The sequence below is a fragment of the Beta vulgaris genome, chromosome 5 (assembly GCF_026745355.1).
Source record: "Beta vulgaris subsp. vulgaris cultivar EL10 chromosome 5, EL10.2, whole genome shotgun sequence".
Classification (NCBI taxonomy): Eukaryota; Viridiplantae; Streptophyta; class Magnoliopsida; order Caryophyllales; family Amaranthaceae; genus Beta; species Beta vulgaris.
The window spans coordinates 17,109,807-17,124,984 of NC_079206.1; the positions used below are offsets into that span (position 1 = coordinate 17,109,807).

At 38.5% G+C, this 15,178-nt stretch overlaps 2 protein-coding genes across 2 annotated transcripts; both read right to left on the bottom strand.

The window, feature by feature from the left end:
• Nucleotides 1-5,119: 5,119 nt before the first annotated feature.
• On the bottom strand, nt 5,120-6,278 carry LOC130591353 (uncharacterized). Its single transcript, XM_057394637.1, has 2 exons — nt 5,561-6,278; nt 5,120-5,508 (listed from the first exon to the last, which is right to left on the bottom strand). The coding sequence occupies exons 1-2, from the start codon at nt 6,276-6,278 to the stop codon at nt 5,120-5,122; spliced, it is 1,107 nt and encodes a 368-aa protein (XP_057250620.1).
• Nucleotides 6,279-13,876: 7,598 nt separating this feature from the next.
• LOC130591354 (uncharacterized) lies at nt 13,877-14,635 on the bottom strand. The gene has a single exon (XM_057394638.1). It carries the CDS (start codon nt 14,633-14,635, stop codon nt 13,877-13,879), a length of 759 nt encoding a protein of 252 aa, XP_057250621.1.
• Nucleotides 14,636-15,178: the final 543 nt, after the last annotated feature.

A 15,178-nucleotide genomic window follows, 5' to 3' on the forward strand; every position in this document is an offset into this window, starting at 1 on the left:
TAAAAGCATACATTTAACATAAACATTATAAATATCACATAAAACAGATATTTAGAAAGGGAATGCGGGTGTTAGCAGTAGACGTTACCAAATCCTGCTTAGTAACTTTGATAGTTGGGGGAGGCTTGTAATATCCCTTTTTCCTTAATCTAACCAATAATTGATAACGAGACGATTAATATCGTAACATTCCTCATATGTTATTATTAATAGTTATAAGGTTGACTCGTTAACCAAATAATTGCGGAACTATGTTTATTCACTTATTTACTAAACTTTATAAGTACTGTCTTATTACTTAATAATATTACTATTATTATTACTATTGCATTAGCTTTATAAAATTGTCATATTTAATATTAATAAATTAAGGTTAATAATAGGGACTTAACAAATTAAAGGATAAGACTACTTAGTATTATATTTGCTAAACTTGTTTCACCCACTTGCCCATTAATTAGGCTAAGTCATATTACTTAGATTTTACTTTAACATTGTAGTAACTAGTAACTAGTTGTTTTTACGTACTACTTCAATAATATTAACATTTCATAAACTGACGTGAATTGTTTTTAGTAAAATATGGTTAGGTACATTAGGCCCAAAATCACTAATCAAGTTCAATTATTAAACAATATTAATAATTATCTTAATCCTTAAGACTTATCTCCTATATATTTTTTTATATTACTTATTGAGAAATTACATGAAGTCATAATATTATCATAACCTCCTTCATTTAAAATAATCGTTTTATTTTCGTACATCTAACTCACATTAGAACTTATTTTGATTATCAGTAAAGTATGCTTACCCATGATTTAGTGGATATGTATGAGTTACGAGTTTCCGTATGTATGTAAATTAAGTCAAATTTTATAGTAATTAATTTTATCTTGTTCACATGACAATAATTTAGATCAAGTTTTTATGACTACGTTAGAGTTGAAGAATTAGAATAGTAATATATAATAAGGTTGATTACTTTTAACAAGTTTGTACATGGATTTATGATATAATAGTTAGACCTTAGGATGCATTAGTTTATCTAGATTACATCTTAATATGTTTGTCATATTTTAGGCCCATATATCAGTAATCAGGCTCATATATTAAATGAGCCACAAATCATCATTAAACTAGTAAAGCAGAATTATATCAAGAGAGAAATGAAAGGAAACAGAACCTTGCGGCAGAGGACGTGCGACAGCAGGGCTTCGCCGGAAATTGAGAATGCACGCGGCGATTTGGAGGTGTCAGGGTGGTTCGCCGGATCTCGTCGGAGTGACGAAGGTGGGCCGTTTCCGATGGAGGTTCGTGCAGGTGGGTCGGCGGAGAACGGAGAGAGAAAATGGTGCTGGCGGAGAGAAAAGAAGGTGGTGGGTGGCGGTGTTGGGGCGGCTGGCGGCTGGACGGCGTGGAGTGCTTGGTGGTTGGGTATAGCAGCGGCAGACGAGGGTGGTTCAGTGGTGCTTCAGTGGTGTCGCCCCAAAACAGAGGAAAGCGATATTTCTGTGGTATTTTTTTGGCTAACAAAGTTCTGAGTTTTGGTTTTGTTTGTTCAATGGAATTATCAACCGGTATTTATAGAAATTTATGGGAAAACTATGCTCCTATTGTTGATCATGTGAAAATATGAATTTGGGGTCAAGATACATTAATGGAAGAAGGTTGAGAATTCAAAGTTTGGGGCTTATTCCAGATTTTATGAGATATTGTAGCAACTTTATTGACTAATGAAGAAGATTTCTGACATGAGCGTTGTAGTATTGAATTGAAGTGTTTGATTTCATGTGTGAACACTTCAAAAAAATTTGCCAGAGAAAGAAAATGGAGGAAGGAAGAAGATGGGCTAGAGTTAGATTCATAGGGGCATTTTGTAATTTCTATTTTTACTTAAGTATATACTTGTTTTATTGTCCACAAGTTAGATTAAATAAAGGAAACTTAAAATAGCTTATTATACATTTTAATATCTATAATTCTTGTTTTTGTTAGTTTGGAATATTTAATTTATAATTAATCCGATAATTAGTATTACTTAAATACGGGATATTACATCCTCACCCCTTAGAAAAAGTTTCGTCCTCGAAACTTACTAAGTCAAAATAAGGTCATGCAATGCATATCAAAAATCATTATGAAAGTAAAAATATTCATACTTTAGATAACTATGCAGATCAAACATGATAAACATACATAATAATCTAAGCAAATAGATGAGGGTATTTCGCTTTTATTTGATCTTCAACTTCCCAAGTTGCTTCAGTCGACGAATGGTTGGCCCATAAAACTTTTACCATGGGAATTACTTTGTTTCTGAGCTGCTTTTCCTACGGTCAGAATTTCAATCGGTTTTTCTTCGTAAGTCAAGTCGTTTCCAGTTGTAAAGGTTCATGCCTAATCACATGGCTTGGATCAGGTATGTACTTTCTTAACATCGATATATGGAAGACATTATGCACCTTATCTAGGTCTGTCGGTAGCGCCAGTCGATAAGCCACGTCATTCACTCGCTCGAGAATCTCATATGGACCGATATATCTTGGACTAAGCTTACCAGATTGACCAAATCGCATGACACCTTTAGTGGGTGAGACTTTCAGAAAAACATGATCACCCACTATAAACTCTAGTGGTCTCCTTCGTCGGTCTGCATAGCTCTTCTGTCGATTCTGCGCAGTCTTGATCCTGGTCTGAATTAATCGTACTTTTTCTGTCGTTTCTTGTATAAGTCGGGTCCTATCATTCGAGCTTCGTCAATATCACTCCAACAAAGGGGTGTTCTACATCTTCTTCCATAGAGTGCTTCATATGGGGCCATTTTGATGCTAGCTTGGTAGCTGTTATTGTAAGAAAATTCTACCAGTGGCAAGTACTTCTCCCAACTTCCTTGAAAATCTAACATGCATGCTCTTAACATATCTTCAGGGTCTGTATCGTCCGTTCCGTCTGACCATCAGTTGCTGGGTGGAAGGCTGTACTGAAGTCGAGTCTAGTGCCAAGAGCTTTTGCAATTCTTTCCAAAACTTTGCTTGGAATCTTGAGTCTCGATCAGATACGATTGAACTCGGAACTCCATGTAGCCTGACAATTGTGTTCATATACAACTCAGCTAGCTTGTCTAAGCTCCAATTATTTCTTATAGCTAAGAAATGCGCGGATTTCGTCAATCTATCCACAATCACCCAGATAGAGTTCATGCCTCGAGTTGACGGTGGTAGTCCCATTATGAAATCCATCGAGATCGAATCCCACTTCCAAGTAGGGATACTCAAAGGTTGTAGGAGCCCTGCAGGTCTTTGGTGCTCTATCTTGACCTTTTGACAAGTCAAGCATCTTGCCACAAATTCAGCGACTTCTTGCTTCATGTTGCTCCACCAGAATGTCTGTTTCAAATCTTTGTATAACTTGTTTCCTCCAGGGTGGATTGAGAAAGGACTATTATGAGCTTCTTCTAAAATCCTCTTCTTTAATGTCTCCTTATTGGGAACATAACCTTCCTTGAAATCTCAAAGTACCATCCTCTTGGATCACAAATCCTGGCGACTTCCCTCTTTTCACATCATTCTTTATTTTCTCTAACTCTGGGTCTTCACTTGTGCCTCCTTTATGTCTGCCAACAAGTTGGCCTTAACTCCAATGCATTCAAGTATGCACCTTCTTTTCTCTGAATGATCTCTACTTTCATTTTCCAAAGATCATCTTTATAGCTTTTGGTAGGGTCAAGGTTGTGTTTAGGTGAGCTTTTCGACTTAGGGCATCAGCTACAACATTTGCTTTTCCAGGATGATATTGAATGTCAAGGTCGTAGTCTTTTAGGAGTTCTAGCCACCTACGTTGTCTTAAGTTCAACTCTTTTTGGGTAAAGATGTATTTGAGGCTTTTATGGTCGGTAAAGATTTTGCACGGAACACCATACAAATGTGTCGCCAGATTTTAGGGCAAATACGACAGCGGCTAGTTCAAGATCATGGGTTGGGTAATTTTTTCATGCGGTTTGAGTTGTCGAGAAGCATATGCTATAACCTTCTCGTTTTGCATCAGCACGCATCCTAATCCATGCTTGGAGGCATCACTATAATACTACAAAGCCATCTGTACCAGAAGGAAGGGTTAGAATTGGGGCAGAGGTAAGGCGTTTCTTTAACTCCTGAAAAGCTTCTTCACATTCATCGCTCCATTCAAACTTGACCGACTTCTTCACCAATCGCGTTATAGGCATAGCTATCTTTGAGAAGTCTTGGACGAATCTTCGGTAGTATCCAGCTAAACCCATAAAACTTCGAATTTCGGGGACATTGGTGGGTCTAGGCCACTCCATTATGGCTTTTATTTTCTGAGGATCAACGGAGACTCCATTCTCAGAAATGATGTGCCCTAGAAAGGCAACTTCTTTCAACCAAAATTCACATTTCTTCAGCTTCGCATACAACTTTCTTTCTCTTAGTATTTCCAACACCTTTCTCAAGTGTTCTTCGTGCTCACTTGAGTTTCTTGAGAATACCAAGATATCATCGATGAATACAACAACGAATTATCAAGGTAGGGCTTGAAAACTCGGTTCATCAAGTCCATGAAAACGGCTGGGGCATTGGTTAACCCAAAGGGCATCACCGTGAATTCATAATGGCCGTATCGAGTTCTGAAGGCGGTTTTTGAGATATCTTCTGGCTTAATCGAAGTTGATGATATCCAGACCTCAAATCTATCTTGGAGAAAATGGTTGCACCTCGCAGCTGATCGAAAAGATCGTCGATGCGGGGTAAGGGATATCTATTTTTGATGGTAATCTTTTGTAACTCTCGATAATCGATGCACAACCTCATACTTCCATCTTTCTTCTTTACAAACAAGACTGGTGCACCCCAGGGTGAAACACTGGGTCGGATGTACCCTTTCTCGAGCAGTTCATCAAGTTGCTTCTTCAATTCTTGCAATTCAGCTGGTGCCATTCTATATGGTGCCTTCGAGATAGGGGCAGCTCCCGGAATAAGGTCGATGCTAAAGTCTATTTCTCTTTGCGGAGGCATACCAGGTATGTCTTCTGGAATACGTCAGGGTACTCTTTTACTATAGGGATGTCGGACAAAGAGACTTCAGGTTTTGCTTAGGTCTATTACATTGCAAAGGTATCCGTAACAACCTTCGCAAGTAGTTTGAATACTTTTGAGGTTGAGATAATACGGGATTTGGCTTTTCTTCTTCGATAAGAAACCTTGCACCCATCAGGTCTTCTAAGGGTTATCTCATGGTTAAGGCAATTAATGTCGGCTTGGTACTTGGATAACCAATCCATTCCCAATATCACATCAAAGTCGGTTAATTCAAATTGAACTAGGTCAACTAGGAACTCATAGCCTCCTATAAGGATAGGGCAGTTTCTATACATGACATCACATGAGATAGATTCACCATTTGGGATGGAAACTGACATGGCAGAGAATTTAGGGCATGGTTTTGCATTCAAAGTTCTAGAAAATGCAGTAGATATAAATGAATGTGAAGCTCCAGAATCAAAAAGAACACAACCGGGTATAGAGTGGAATAGGAAAAGTACCAGTGATGACGGTATCATCAGCTTCAGCTTCTTCTCTTTGCATCATGAAAACTCTCCCAGCTTGTGGAGGTCCTCTCGGAGGATTACGATTGTTGTTCGCATTGCCGCTATAAGTGGAGTTCTGTCCATTCCCTTGATTCCTTGTGAAGCCATGGTTGTTCACGTTGTGGCCTCGTTGTTCTTGAACAGGACAATCTTTCACTATATGGCCTTGTTTACCACATCGATAACATTGGTCGGTGCCTTTACGACAATCCCTTGCCCAATGGCCTTGCTTGTTACACTTGTTGCACCGAGGAACTTGTCTTTGATTACGATTTTCCTCCATGTGACCAGTATTCAACTTCTTGTTGAAACTGTTGCTTGATTGGCCTTCTTGAGGTTTTCCTTTCCTCTTACCATTTTCAAACACTTCCTTTCTAAGTTTCGTCTTGCGTTCGACATTGATGGCCCTATCATATAATTCCTGATAGGATTTGCTCATATGTGCTGCTAGTTTCTCCTGAAGGTCAACGTTTAGACCTCCTTCGAAACGATTCATCCGTTGACGATCAGTGGAAACCAAGTCTGGAGCGAATCGAGCAAGTTCATTGAATTTCACGCGTATTCCAAGACTGTCATATTCCTCTGTTTCAAATGAATAAACTCCGACTCCATTTGGAGTTGCAATGACTGAGGGTAAAACTGGTTGCGCATGGCCTCCTTTAGATGTTCCCATCCGAATCCAGGATGCTGTTGCATTTCCTTGGCAGTTTTCCACCAAAGATCAGCTTGTCCTTTCAGATAAAAGACTGCAAAGTTAACTTTCCACTTATCGGGGACTGGGTGGCATCGAACAATTTTTCCATGCCGTTGAGCCATTCTTCAAACTCAGTGGGGTCTGGCTTTCCATCATAAGTTGGGGGCTTATGAGCCGAAAACCTCTTGAACATGTTTGAGCACTCTTCTTGTTCAGTCCTAGGCCTTTGTCGATTTCCTTGTAAAAGCTCCATCATCATCAGCCTCATTAAATCCATTCGGTTATCACTAGCATCTCCGGTGGCATCTCCAAAAACAGGGTCGCTACGCAATGCGTCAATCCTTGCCCTCATTTCTTCGAGCGTGACCTCGGATTCGTGGTTTGCATTTCCCCCATTAATAGGGTCACTTTCACTTGAGGCCATTGTCTAACACATAAAACATTTTACGTTTATAACATATACTCTACTCGTTCAATAGCGTTAAAGTAGTGTAAAAGTTTCCCATTCCCGTCCTATCACTCACACTCATATTCATTATTGATTTCCTTATTTATCTACAACCATTTTATTTTTATTTATTTATTATCTTATGTTAGCTAAAGTATATATCCTAAACAATTTTAGTTCTTAATTGAAATACGTAAAACCTTTAAGGCTTTACTTAAGGTTTCGGAACCGTTGGCTCTGATACCATTCTGTAACGCCCCGACTCCTAAGCATCGTTAATTCATTAATTAACTCTTACTTAGCAGCGGAAGACTTTAACTTAGTCGGTGCGTTACTGCCGTACCTTCCTTTTGGAAAATACAAGGCAACGTAAGTTCGTTAAAGAACGTAACTTTATAAATATTAAACTTCATAACTAACTAGAAATGCGTAAATAATTAGGTGAACTAATTAAGGTTCATAAACTAATGTTCTTAAGCTTAGAATACATAATAATAAGAGTCTGCATATTTAAGTAATAATTATTCCTCACTGCTACGCCATTCCGTCGTCCCCGTCATTACCTAAACAGAAAAGCAAAACGTCATGAGCCGAGGCCAGTAACATACTACTCTAACATCGTAAATTCATTTCAATTCATTTTAGTTGCAAACAGGGAGGAGAGAGAATAGAGTAAAAACATTTCATAAACATTTTATGTAAACATAAATTCATTATTATCTTCATATCATAATCATCATCATAATTATCTTATTGGTAACTTGGCGAGTATAACATACAGGGACGTCTCCCATCATCATCATCGTCATAATCATAGGGCAATAGCCACCAGGGACAACGTCCCTAACCAGAAGGTGGCATAAAGCCATGCATAGTGCGGTGCCACCAGGGACAATTGCCCCTAACCAGAAGGTGGCGTTTCCGCCATAGAATAGAACGGTACGTGCACGACCAACATAACATCGTACTGCCAAGAACCATCTTTCACTTTTGTTTATCATGTTCCATTTCTTTTTATTTATGCATTATACTTCACAATCATCATGGAAATCATATTCTTTAATTTTCATCAAATCAGCATAAATTACGTAACGTCATGAAAAGATCATGTTATAAAAGTATTTCATGTCCCGCAATCCATAAAAGCATACATTTAACATAAACATTATAAATATCAACATAAAACAGATATTTAGAAAGGGAATGCGGGTGTTAGCAGTAGACGTTACCTCAAATCCTGCTTAGTAACTTTGATAGTTGGGGGAGGCTTGTAATATCCCTTTTTCCTTAATCTAACCAATAATTGATAACGAGACGATTAATATCGTAACATTCCTCATATGTTATTATTATAGTTATAAGGTTGACTCGTTAACCATAATAATTGCGGAACTATGTTTATTCACTTATTTACTAAACTTTATAAGTACTGTCTTATTACTTAAATAATTATTACTATTATTATTACTATTGCATTAGCTTTTATAAAAACTTGTCATATTTAAATATTAATAAATTAAGGTTAATAATAGGGACTTAACAAATTAAAGGATAAGACTACTTAGTATATATTTGCTAAACTTGTTTCACCCAACTTGCCCATTAATTAGGCTAAGTCATATTACTTAGATTTTACCTTTAACATTGTAGTAACTAGTAACTAGTTGTAATTTTACGTACTACTTCCAATAATATTAACATTTCATAAACTGACGTGAATTGTTTTTAGTAAAATATGGTTAGGTACATTAGGCCCAAAATCACTAATCAAGTTCAATTATTAAACAATATTAATAATTATCTTAATCCTTAAGACTTATCTCCTATATATTTTTTTATATTACTTATTGAGAAATTACATGAAGTCATAATATTATCATAACCTCCTTCATTTAAAATAATCGTTTATTTTCGTACATCTAACTCACATTAGAACTTATTTTGATTATCAGTAAAGTATGCTTACCCATGATTTAGTGGATATGTATGAGTTACGAGTTTCCGTATGTATGTAAATTAAGTCAAATTTTATAGTAATTAATTTATCTTGTTCACATGACAATAATTTAGATCAAGTTTTTATGACTAACGTTAGAGTTGAAGAATTAGAATAGTAATATATATATAGGTTGATTACTTTTAACAAGTTTGTACATGGATTTATGATATAATAGTTAGACCTTAGGATGCATTAGTTTATCTAGATTACATCTTAATATGTTTGTCATATTTTAGGCCCATATATCAGTAATCAGGCTCATATATTAAATGAGCCCACAAATCATCATTAAACTAGTAAAGCAGATTATATCAAGAGAGAAATGAAAGGAAACAGAACCTTGCGGCAGAGGACGTGCGACAGCAGGGCTTCGCCGGAAATTGAGAATGCAGCGGCGAGTTTGAAGGTGTCAGGGTGGTTCGCCGGATCTCGTCGGAGTGACGAAGGGGCCGTTTCCGATGGAGGTTCGTGCAGGTGGTCGCGGAGACGGGAGAGAGAAAATGGTGCTGCGAGAGAAAGAAAGGTGGCTGGGCTGGCGGTGTTGGGAGGCGGGCTGCGCGGCTGGACGGCGTGGAGTGCTTGGTGGTTGGGTATAGCAGCGGCAGACGAGGGTGGTTCAGTGGTGCTTCAGTGGTGGTCGCCCCAAAACAGAGGAGGAAAGCGATATTTCTGTGGTATTTTTTTGGCTAACAAAGTTCTGAGTTTTGGTTTTGTTTGTTCAATGGAATTATCAACCGGTATTTATAGAAATTTATGGGAAAACTATGCTCCTATTGTTGATCATGTGAAAAATATGAATTTGGGGTCAAGACATTAAATGGAAGAAGGTTGAGAATTCAAAGTTTGGGGCTTATTCCAGATTTTGTGAGATATTGTAGAAAGTTTTATTGACTAATGAAGAAGATTTCTGACATGAGCGTTGTAGTATTGAATTGAAGTGTTTGATTTCATGTGTGAACACTTCAAAAAAATTTGCCAGAGAAAGAAAATGGAGGAAGGAAGAAGATGGGCTAGAGTTAGATTCATAGGGGCATTTTTGTAATTTCTATTTTTACTTAAGTATATACTTGTTTTATTGTCCACAAGTTAGATTAAATAAAGGAAACTTAAAATAGCTTATTATACATTTTAATATCTATAATTCTTGTTTTTGTTAGTTTGGAAATATTTAATTTATAATTAATCCGATAATTAGTATTACTTAAATACGGGATATTACATCCTCACCCCCTTAGAAAAAGTTTCGTCCTCGAAACTTACTAAGTCAAAATAAGGTCATGCAATGCATATCAAAAATCATTATGAAAGTAAAACATATTCATACTTTAGATAACCTATGCAGATCAAACATGATAAACATACATAATAATCTAAGCAAATAGATGAGGGTATTTCGCTTTTATTTGATCTTCAACTTCCCAAGTTGCTTCAGTCGACGAATGGTTGGCCCATAAAACTTTTACCATGGGAATTACTTTGTTTCTGAGCTGCTTTTCCCTACGGTCGAGAATTTCAATCGGTTTTTCTTCGTAAGTCAAGTCGTTTCTCAGTTGTAAAGGTTCATGCCTAATCACATGGCTTGGATCAGGTATGTACTTTCTTAACATCGATATATGGAAGACATTATGCACCTTATCTAGGTCTGTCGGTAGCGCCAGTCGATAAGCCACGTCATTCACTCGCTCGAGAATCTCATATGGACCGATATATCTTGGACTAAGCTTACCAGATTGACCAAATCGCATGACACCTTTAGTGGGTGAGACTTTCAGAAAAACATGATCACCCACTATAAACTCTAGTGGTCTCCTTCGTCGGTCTGCATAGCTCTTCTGTCGATTCTGCGCAGTCTTGATCCTGGTCTGAATTAATCGTACTTTTTCTGTCGTTTCTTGTATTAAGTCGGGTCCTATCATTCGAGCTTCGTCAATATCACTCCAACAAAGGGGTGTTCTACATCTTCTTCCATAGAGTGCTTCATATGGGGCCATTTTGATGCTAGCTTGGTAGCTGTTATTGTAAGAAAATTCTACCAGTGGCAAGTACTTCTCCCAATTTCCTTGAAAATCTAACATGCATGCTCTTAACATATCTTCTAGGGTCTGTATCGTCCGTTCCGTCTGACCATCAGTTGCTGGGTGGAAGGCTGTACTGAAGTCGAGTCTAGTGCCAAGAGCCTTTTGCAATTCTTTCCAAAACTTTGCTTGGAATCTTGAGTCTCGATCAGATACGATTGAACTCGGAACTCCATGTAGCCTGACAATGTGTTTATATACAACTCAGCTAGCTTGTCTAAGCTCCAATTATTTCTTATAGCTAAGAAATGCGCGGATTTCGTCAATCTATCCACAATCACCCAGATAGAGTTCATGCCTCGAGTTGACGGTGGTAGTCCCATTATGAAATCCATCGAGATCGAATCCCACTTCCAAGTAGGGATACTCAAAGGTTAAGGAGCCCTGCAGGTCTTTGGTGCTCTATCTTGACCTTTTGACAAGTCAAGCATCTTGCCACAAATTCAGCGACTTCTTGCTTCATGTTGCTCCACCAGAATGTCTGTTTCAAATCTTTGTATAACTTGTTTCCTCCAGGGTGGATTGAGAAAGGACTATTATGAGCTTCTTCTAAAATCCTCTTCTTTAATGTCTCCTTATTGGGACACATAACCTTCCTTGAAATCTCAAAGTACCATCCTCTTGGATCACAAATCCTGGCGACTTCCCTTTTTCACATCATTCTTTATTTTCTCTAACTCTGGGTCTTCACCTTGTGCCTCCTGTATGTCTGCCAACAAGGTTGGCCTTAACTCCAATGCATTTAAGTATGCACCTTCTTTTCTCTGAATGATCTCTACTTTCATTTTCCAAAGATCATCTTTTATAGCTTTTGGTAGGGTCAAGTTGTGTTTAGGTGAGCTTTTCGACTTAGGGCATCAGCTACAACATTTGCTTTTCCAGGATGATATTGAATGTCAAGGTCGTAGTCTTTTAGGAGTTCTAGCCACCTACGTTGTCTTAAGTTCAACTCTTTTTGGGTAAAGATGTATTTGAGGCTTTTATGGTCGGTAAAGATTTTGCACGGAACACCATACAAATAGTGTCGCCAGATTTTAGGGCAAATACGACAGCGGCTAGTTCAAGATCATGGGTTGGGTAATTTTTTTCATGCGGTTTGAGTTGTCGAGAAGCATATGCTATAACCTTCTCGTTTTGCATCAGCACGCATCCTAATCCATGCTTGGAGGCATCACTATATACTACAAAGCCATCTGTACCAGAAGGAAGGGTTAGAATTGGGGCAGAGGTAAGGCGTTTCTTTAACTCCTGAAAAGCTTCTTCACATTCATCGCTCCATTCAAACTTGACCGACTTCTTCACCAATCGCGTTATAGGCATAGCTATCTTTGAGAAGTCTTGGACGAATCTTCGGTAGTATCCAGCTAAACCCATAAAACTTCGAATTTCGGGGACATTGGTGGGTCTAGGCCACTCCATTATGGCTTTTATTTTCTGAGGATCAACGGAGACTCCATTCTCAGAAATGATGTGCCCTAGAAAGGCAACTTCTTTCAACCAAAATTCACATTTCTTCAGCTTCGCATACAACTTTCTTTCTCTTAGTATTTCCAACACCTTTCTCAAGTGTTCTTCGTGCTCACTTGAGTTTCTTGAAATACCAAGATATCATCATGAATACAACAACGACTTATCAAGGTAGGGCTTGAAAACTCGGTTCATCAAGTCCATGAAAACGGCTGGGGCATTGGTTAACCCAAAGGGCATCACCGTGAATTCATAATGGCCGTATCGAGTTCTGAAGGCGGTTTTTGAGATATCTTCTGGCTTAATACGAAGTTGATGATATCCAGACCTCAAATCTATCTTGGAGAAAATGGTTGCACCTCGCAGCTGATCGAAAAGATCGTCGATGCGGGGTAAGGGATATCTATTTTTGATGGTAATCTTATTTAACTCTCGATAATCGATGCACAACCTCATACTTCCATCTTTCTTCTTTACAAACAAGACTGGTGCACCCCAGGGTGAAACACTGGGTCGGATGTACCCTTTCTCGAGCAGTTCATCAAGTTGCTTCTTCAATTCTTGCAATTCAGCTGGTGCCATTCTATATGGTGCCTTCGAGATAGGGGCAGCTCCCGGAATAAGGTCGATGCTAAAGTCTATTTCTCTTTGCGGAGGCATACCAGGTATGTCTTCTGGAAATACGTCAGGGTACTCTTTTACTATAGGGATGTCGGACAAAGAGACTTCAGGTTTTGCTAGGTCTATTACATTGCAAAGGTATCCGTAACAACCTTTCGCAAGTAGTTTGAATACTTTTGAGGTTGAGATAATACGGGATTTGGCTTTTCTTCTTCGATAAGAAACCTTGCACCCATCAGGTCTTCTAAGGGTTATCTCATGGTTAAGGCAATTAATGTCGGCTTGGTACTTGGATAACCAATCCATTCCCAATATCACATCAAAGTCGGTTAATTCAAATTGAACTAGGTCAACTAGGAACTCATAGCCTCCTATAAGGATAGGGCAGTTTCTATACATGACATCACATGAGATAGATTCACCATTTGGGATGGAAACTGACATGGCAGAGAATTTAGGGCATGGTTTTGCATTCAAAGTTCTAGAAAATGCAGTAGATATAAATGAATGTGAAGCTCCAGAATCAAAAAGAACACAACCGGGTATAGAGTGGATAGGAAAAGTACCAGTGATGACGGTATCATCAGCTTCAGCTTCTTCTCTTTGCATCATGAAACTCTCCCAGCTTGTGGAGGTCCTCTCGGAGGATTACGATTGTTGTTCGCATTGCCGCTATAAGTGGAGTTCTGTCCATTCCCTTGATTCCTTGTGAAGCCATGGTTGTTCACGTTGTGGCCTCGTTGTTCTTGAACAGGACAATCTTTCACTATATGGCCTTGTTTACCACATCGATAACATTGGTCGGTGCCTTTACGACAATCCCTTGCCCAATGGCCTTGCTTGTTACACTTGTTGCACCGAGGAACTTGTCTTTGATTACGATTTCCTCCAAGTGACCAATATTCAACTTCTTGTTGAAACTGTTGCTTGATTGGCCTTCTTGAGGTTTTCCTTTCCTCTTACCATTTCAAACACTCCTTTCTAAGTTTCGTCTTGCGTTCGACATTGATGGCCCTATCATAAATTCCTGATAGGATTTGCTCATATGTGCTGCTAGTTTCTCCTGAAGGTCAACGTTTAGACCTCCTTCGAAACGATTCATCCGTTGACGATCAGTGGAAACCAAGTCTGGAGCGAATCGAGCAAGTTCATTGAATTTCACTGCGTATTCCAAGACTGTCATATTCCTCTGTTTCAAATGAATAAACTCCGACTCCATTTGGAGTTGCAATGACTGAGGGTAAAACTGGTTGCGCATGGCCTCCTTTAGATGTTCCCATCCGAATCCAGGATGCTGTTGCATTTCCTTGGCAGTTTTCCACCAAAGATCAGCTTGTCCTTTCAGATAAAAGACTGCAAAGTTAACTTTCCACTTATCGGGGCACTGGGTGGCATCGAACAATTTTTCCATGCCGTTGAGCCATTCTTCAAACTCAGTGGGGTCTGGCTTTCCATCATAAGTTGGGGGCTTATGAGCCGAAAACCTCTTGAACATGTTTGAGCACTCTTCTTGTTCAGTCCTAGGCCTTTGTCGATTTCCTTGTAAAAGCTCCATCATCATCAGCCTCATTAAATCCATTCGGTTATCACTAGCATCTCCGGTGGCATCTCCAAAAACAGGGTCGCTACGCAATGCGTCAATCCTTGCCCTCATTTCTTCGAGCGTGACCTCGGATTCGTGGTTTGCATTTCCCCCATTAATAGGGTCACTTTCACTTGAGGCCATTGTCTAACACATAAAACATTTTACGTTTATAACATATACTCATACTCGTTCAATAGCGTTAAAGTAGTGTAAAAGTTTCCCATTCCCGTCCTATCACTCACACTCATATTCATTATTGATTTCCTTATTTATCTACAACCATTTTATTTTTATTTATTTATTATCTTATGTTAGCTAAAGTATATATCCTAAACAATTTTAGTTCTTAATTGAAATACGTAAAACCTTTAAGGCTTTACTTAAGGTTTCGGAACCGTTGGCTCTGATACCATTCTGTAACGCCCCGACTCCTAAGCATCGTTAATTCATTAATTAACTCTTACTTAGCAGCGGAAGACTTTAACTTAGTCGGTGCGTTACTGCCGTACTTTCTTTTGGAAAATACAAGGCAAGTAAGTTCGTTAAAGAACGTAACTTTATAAATATTAAACTTCATAACTAACCTAGAAATGCGTAAATAATTAGGTGGAACATAATTAAGGTTCATAAACTAATGTTCTTAAGCTTAGAATACATAATAATAAGAGTCTGCATATTTAAGTA

Bases quoted from the DNA above. Each gene is read 5' to 3' on its own strand.
- LOC130591353 (XM_057394637.1), bottom strand. From the start codon at position 6,278: ATGGGAACATCTAAAGGAGGCCATGCGCAACCAGTTTTACCCTCAGTC. The intron at 5,509-5,560 runs GTACTTTTCCTA...TTGATTCTGGAG, and splicing joins TGATGATACCGTCATCACTG to CTTCACATTCATTTATATCT.
- LOC130591354 (XM_057394638.1), bottom strand. From the start codon at position 14,635: ATGGCCTCAAGTGAAAGTGACCCTATTAATGGGGGAAATGCAAACCAC.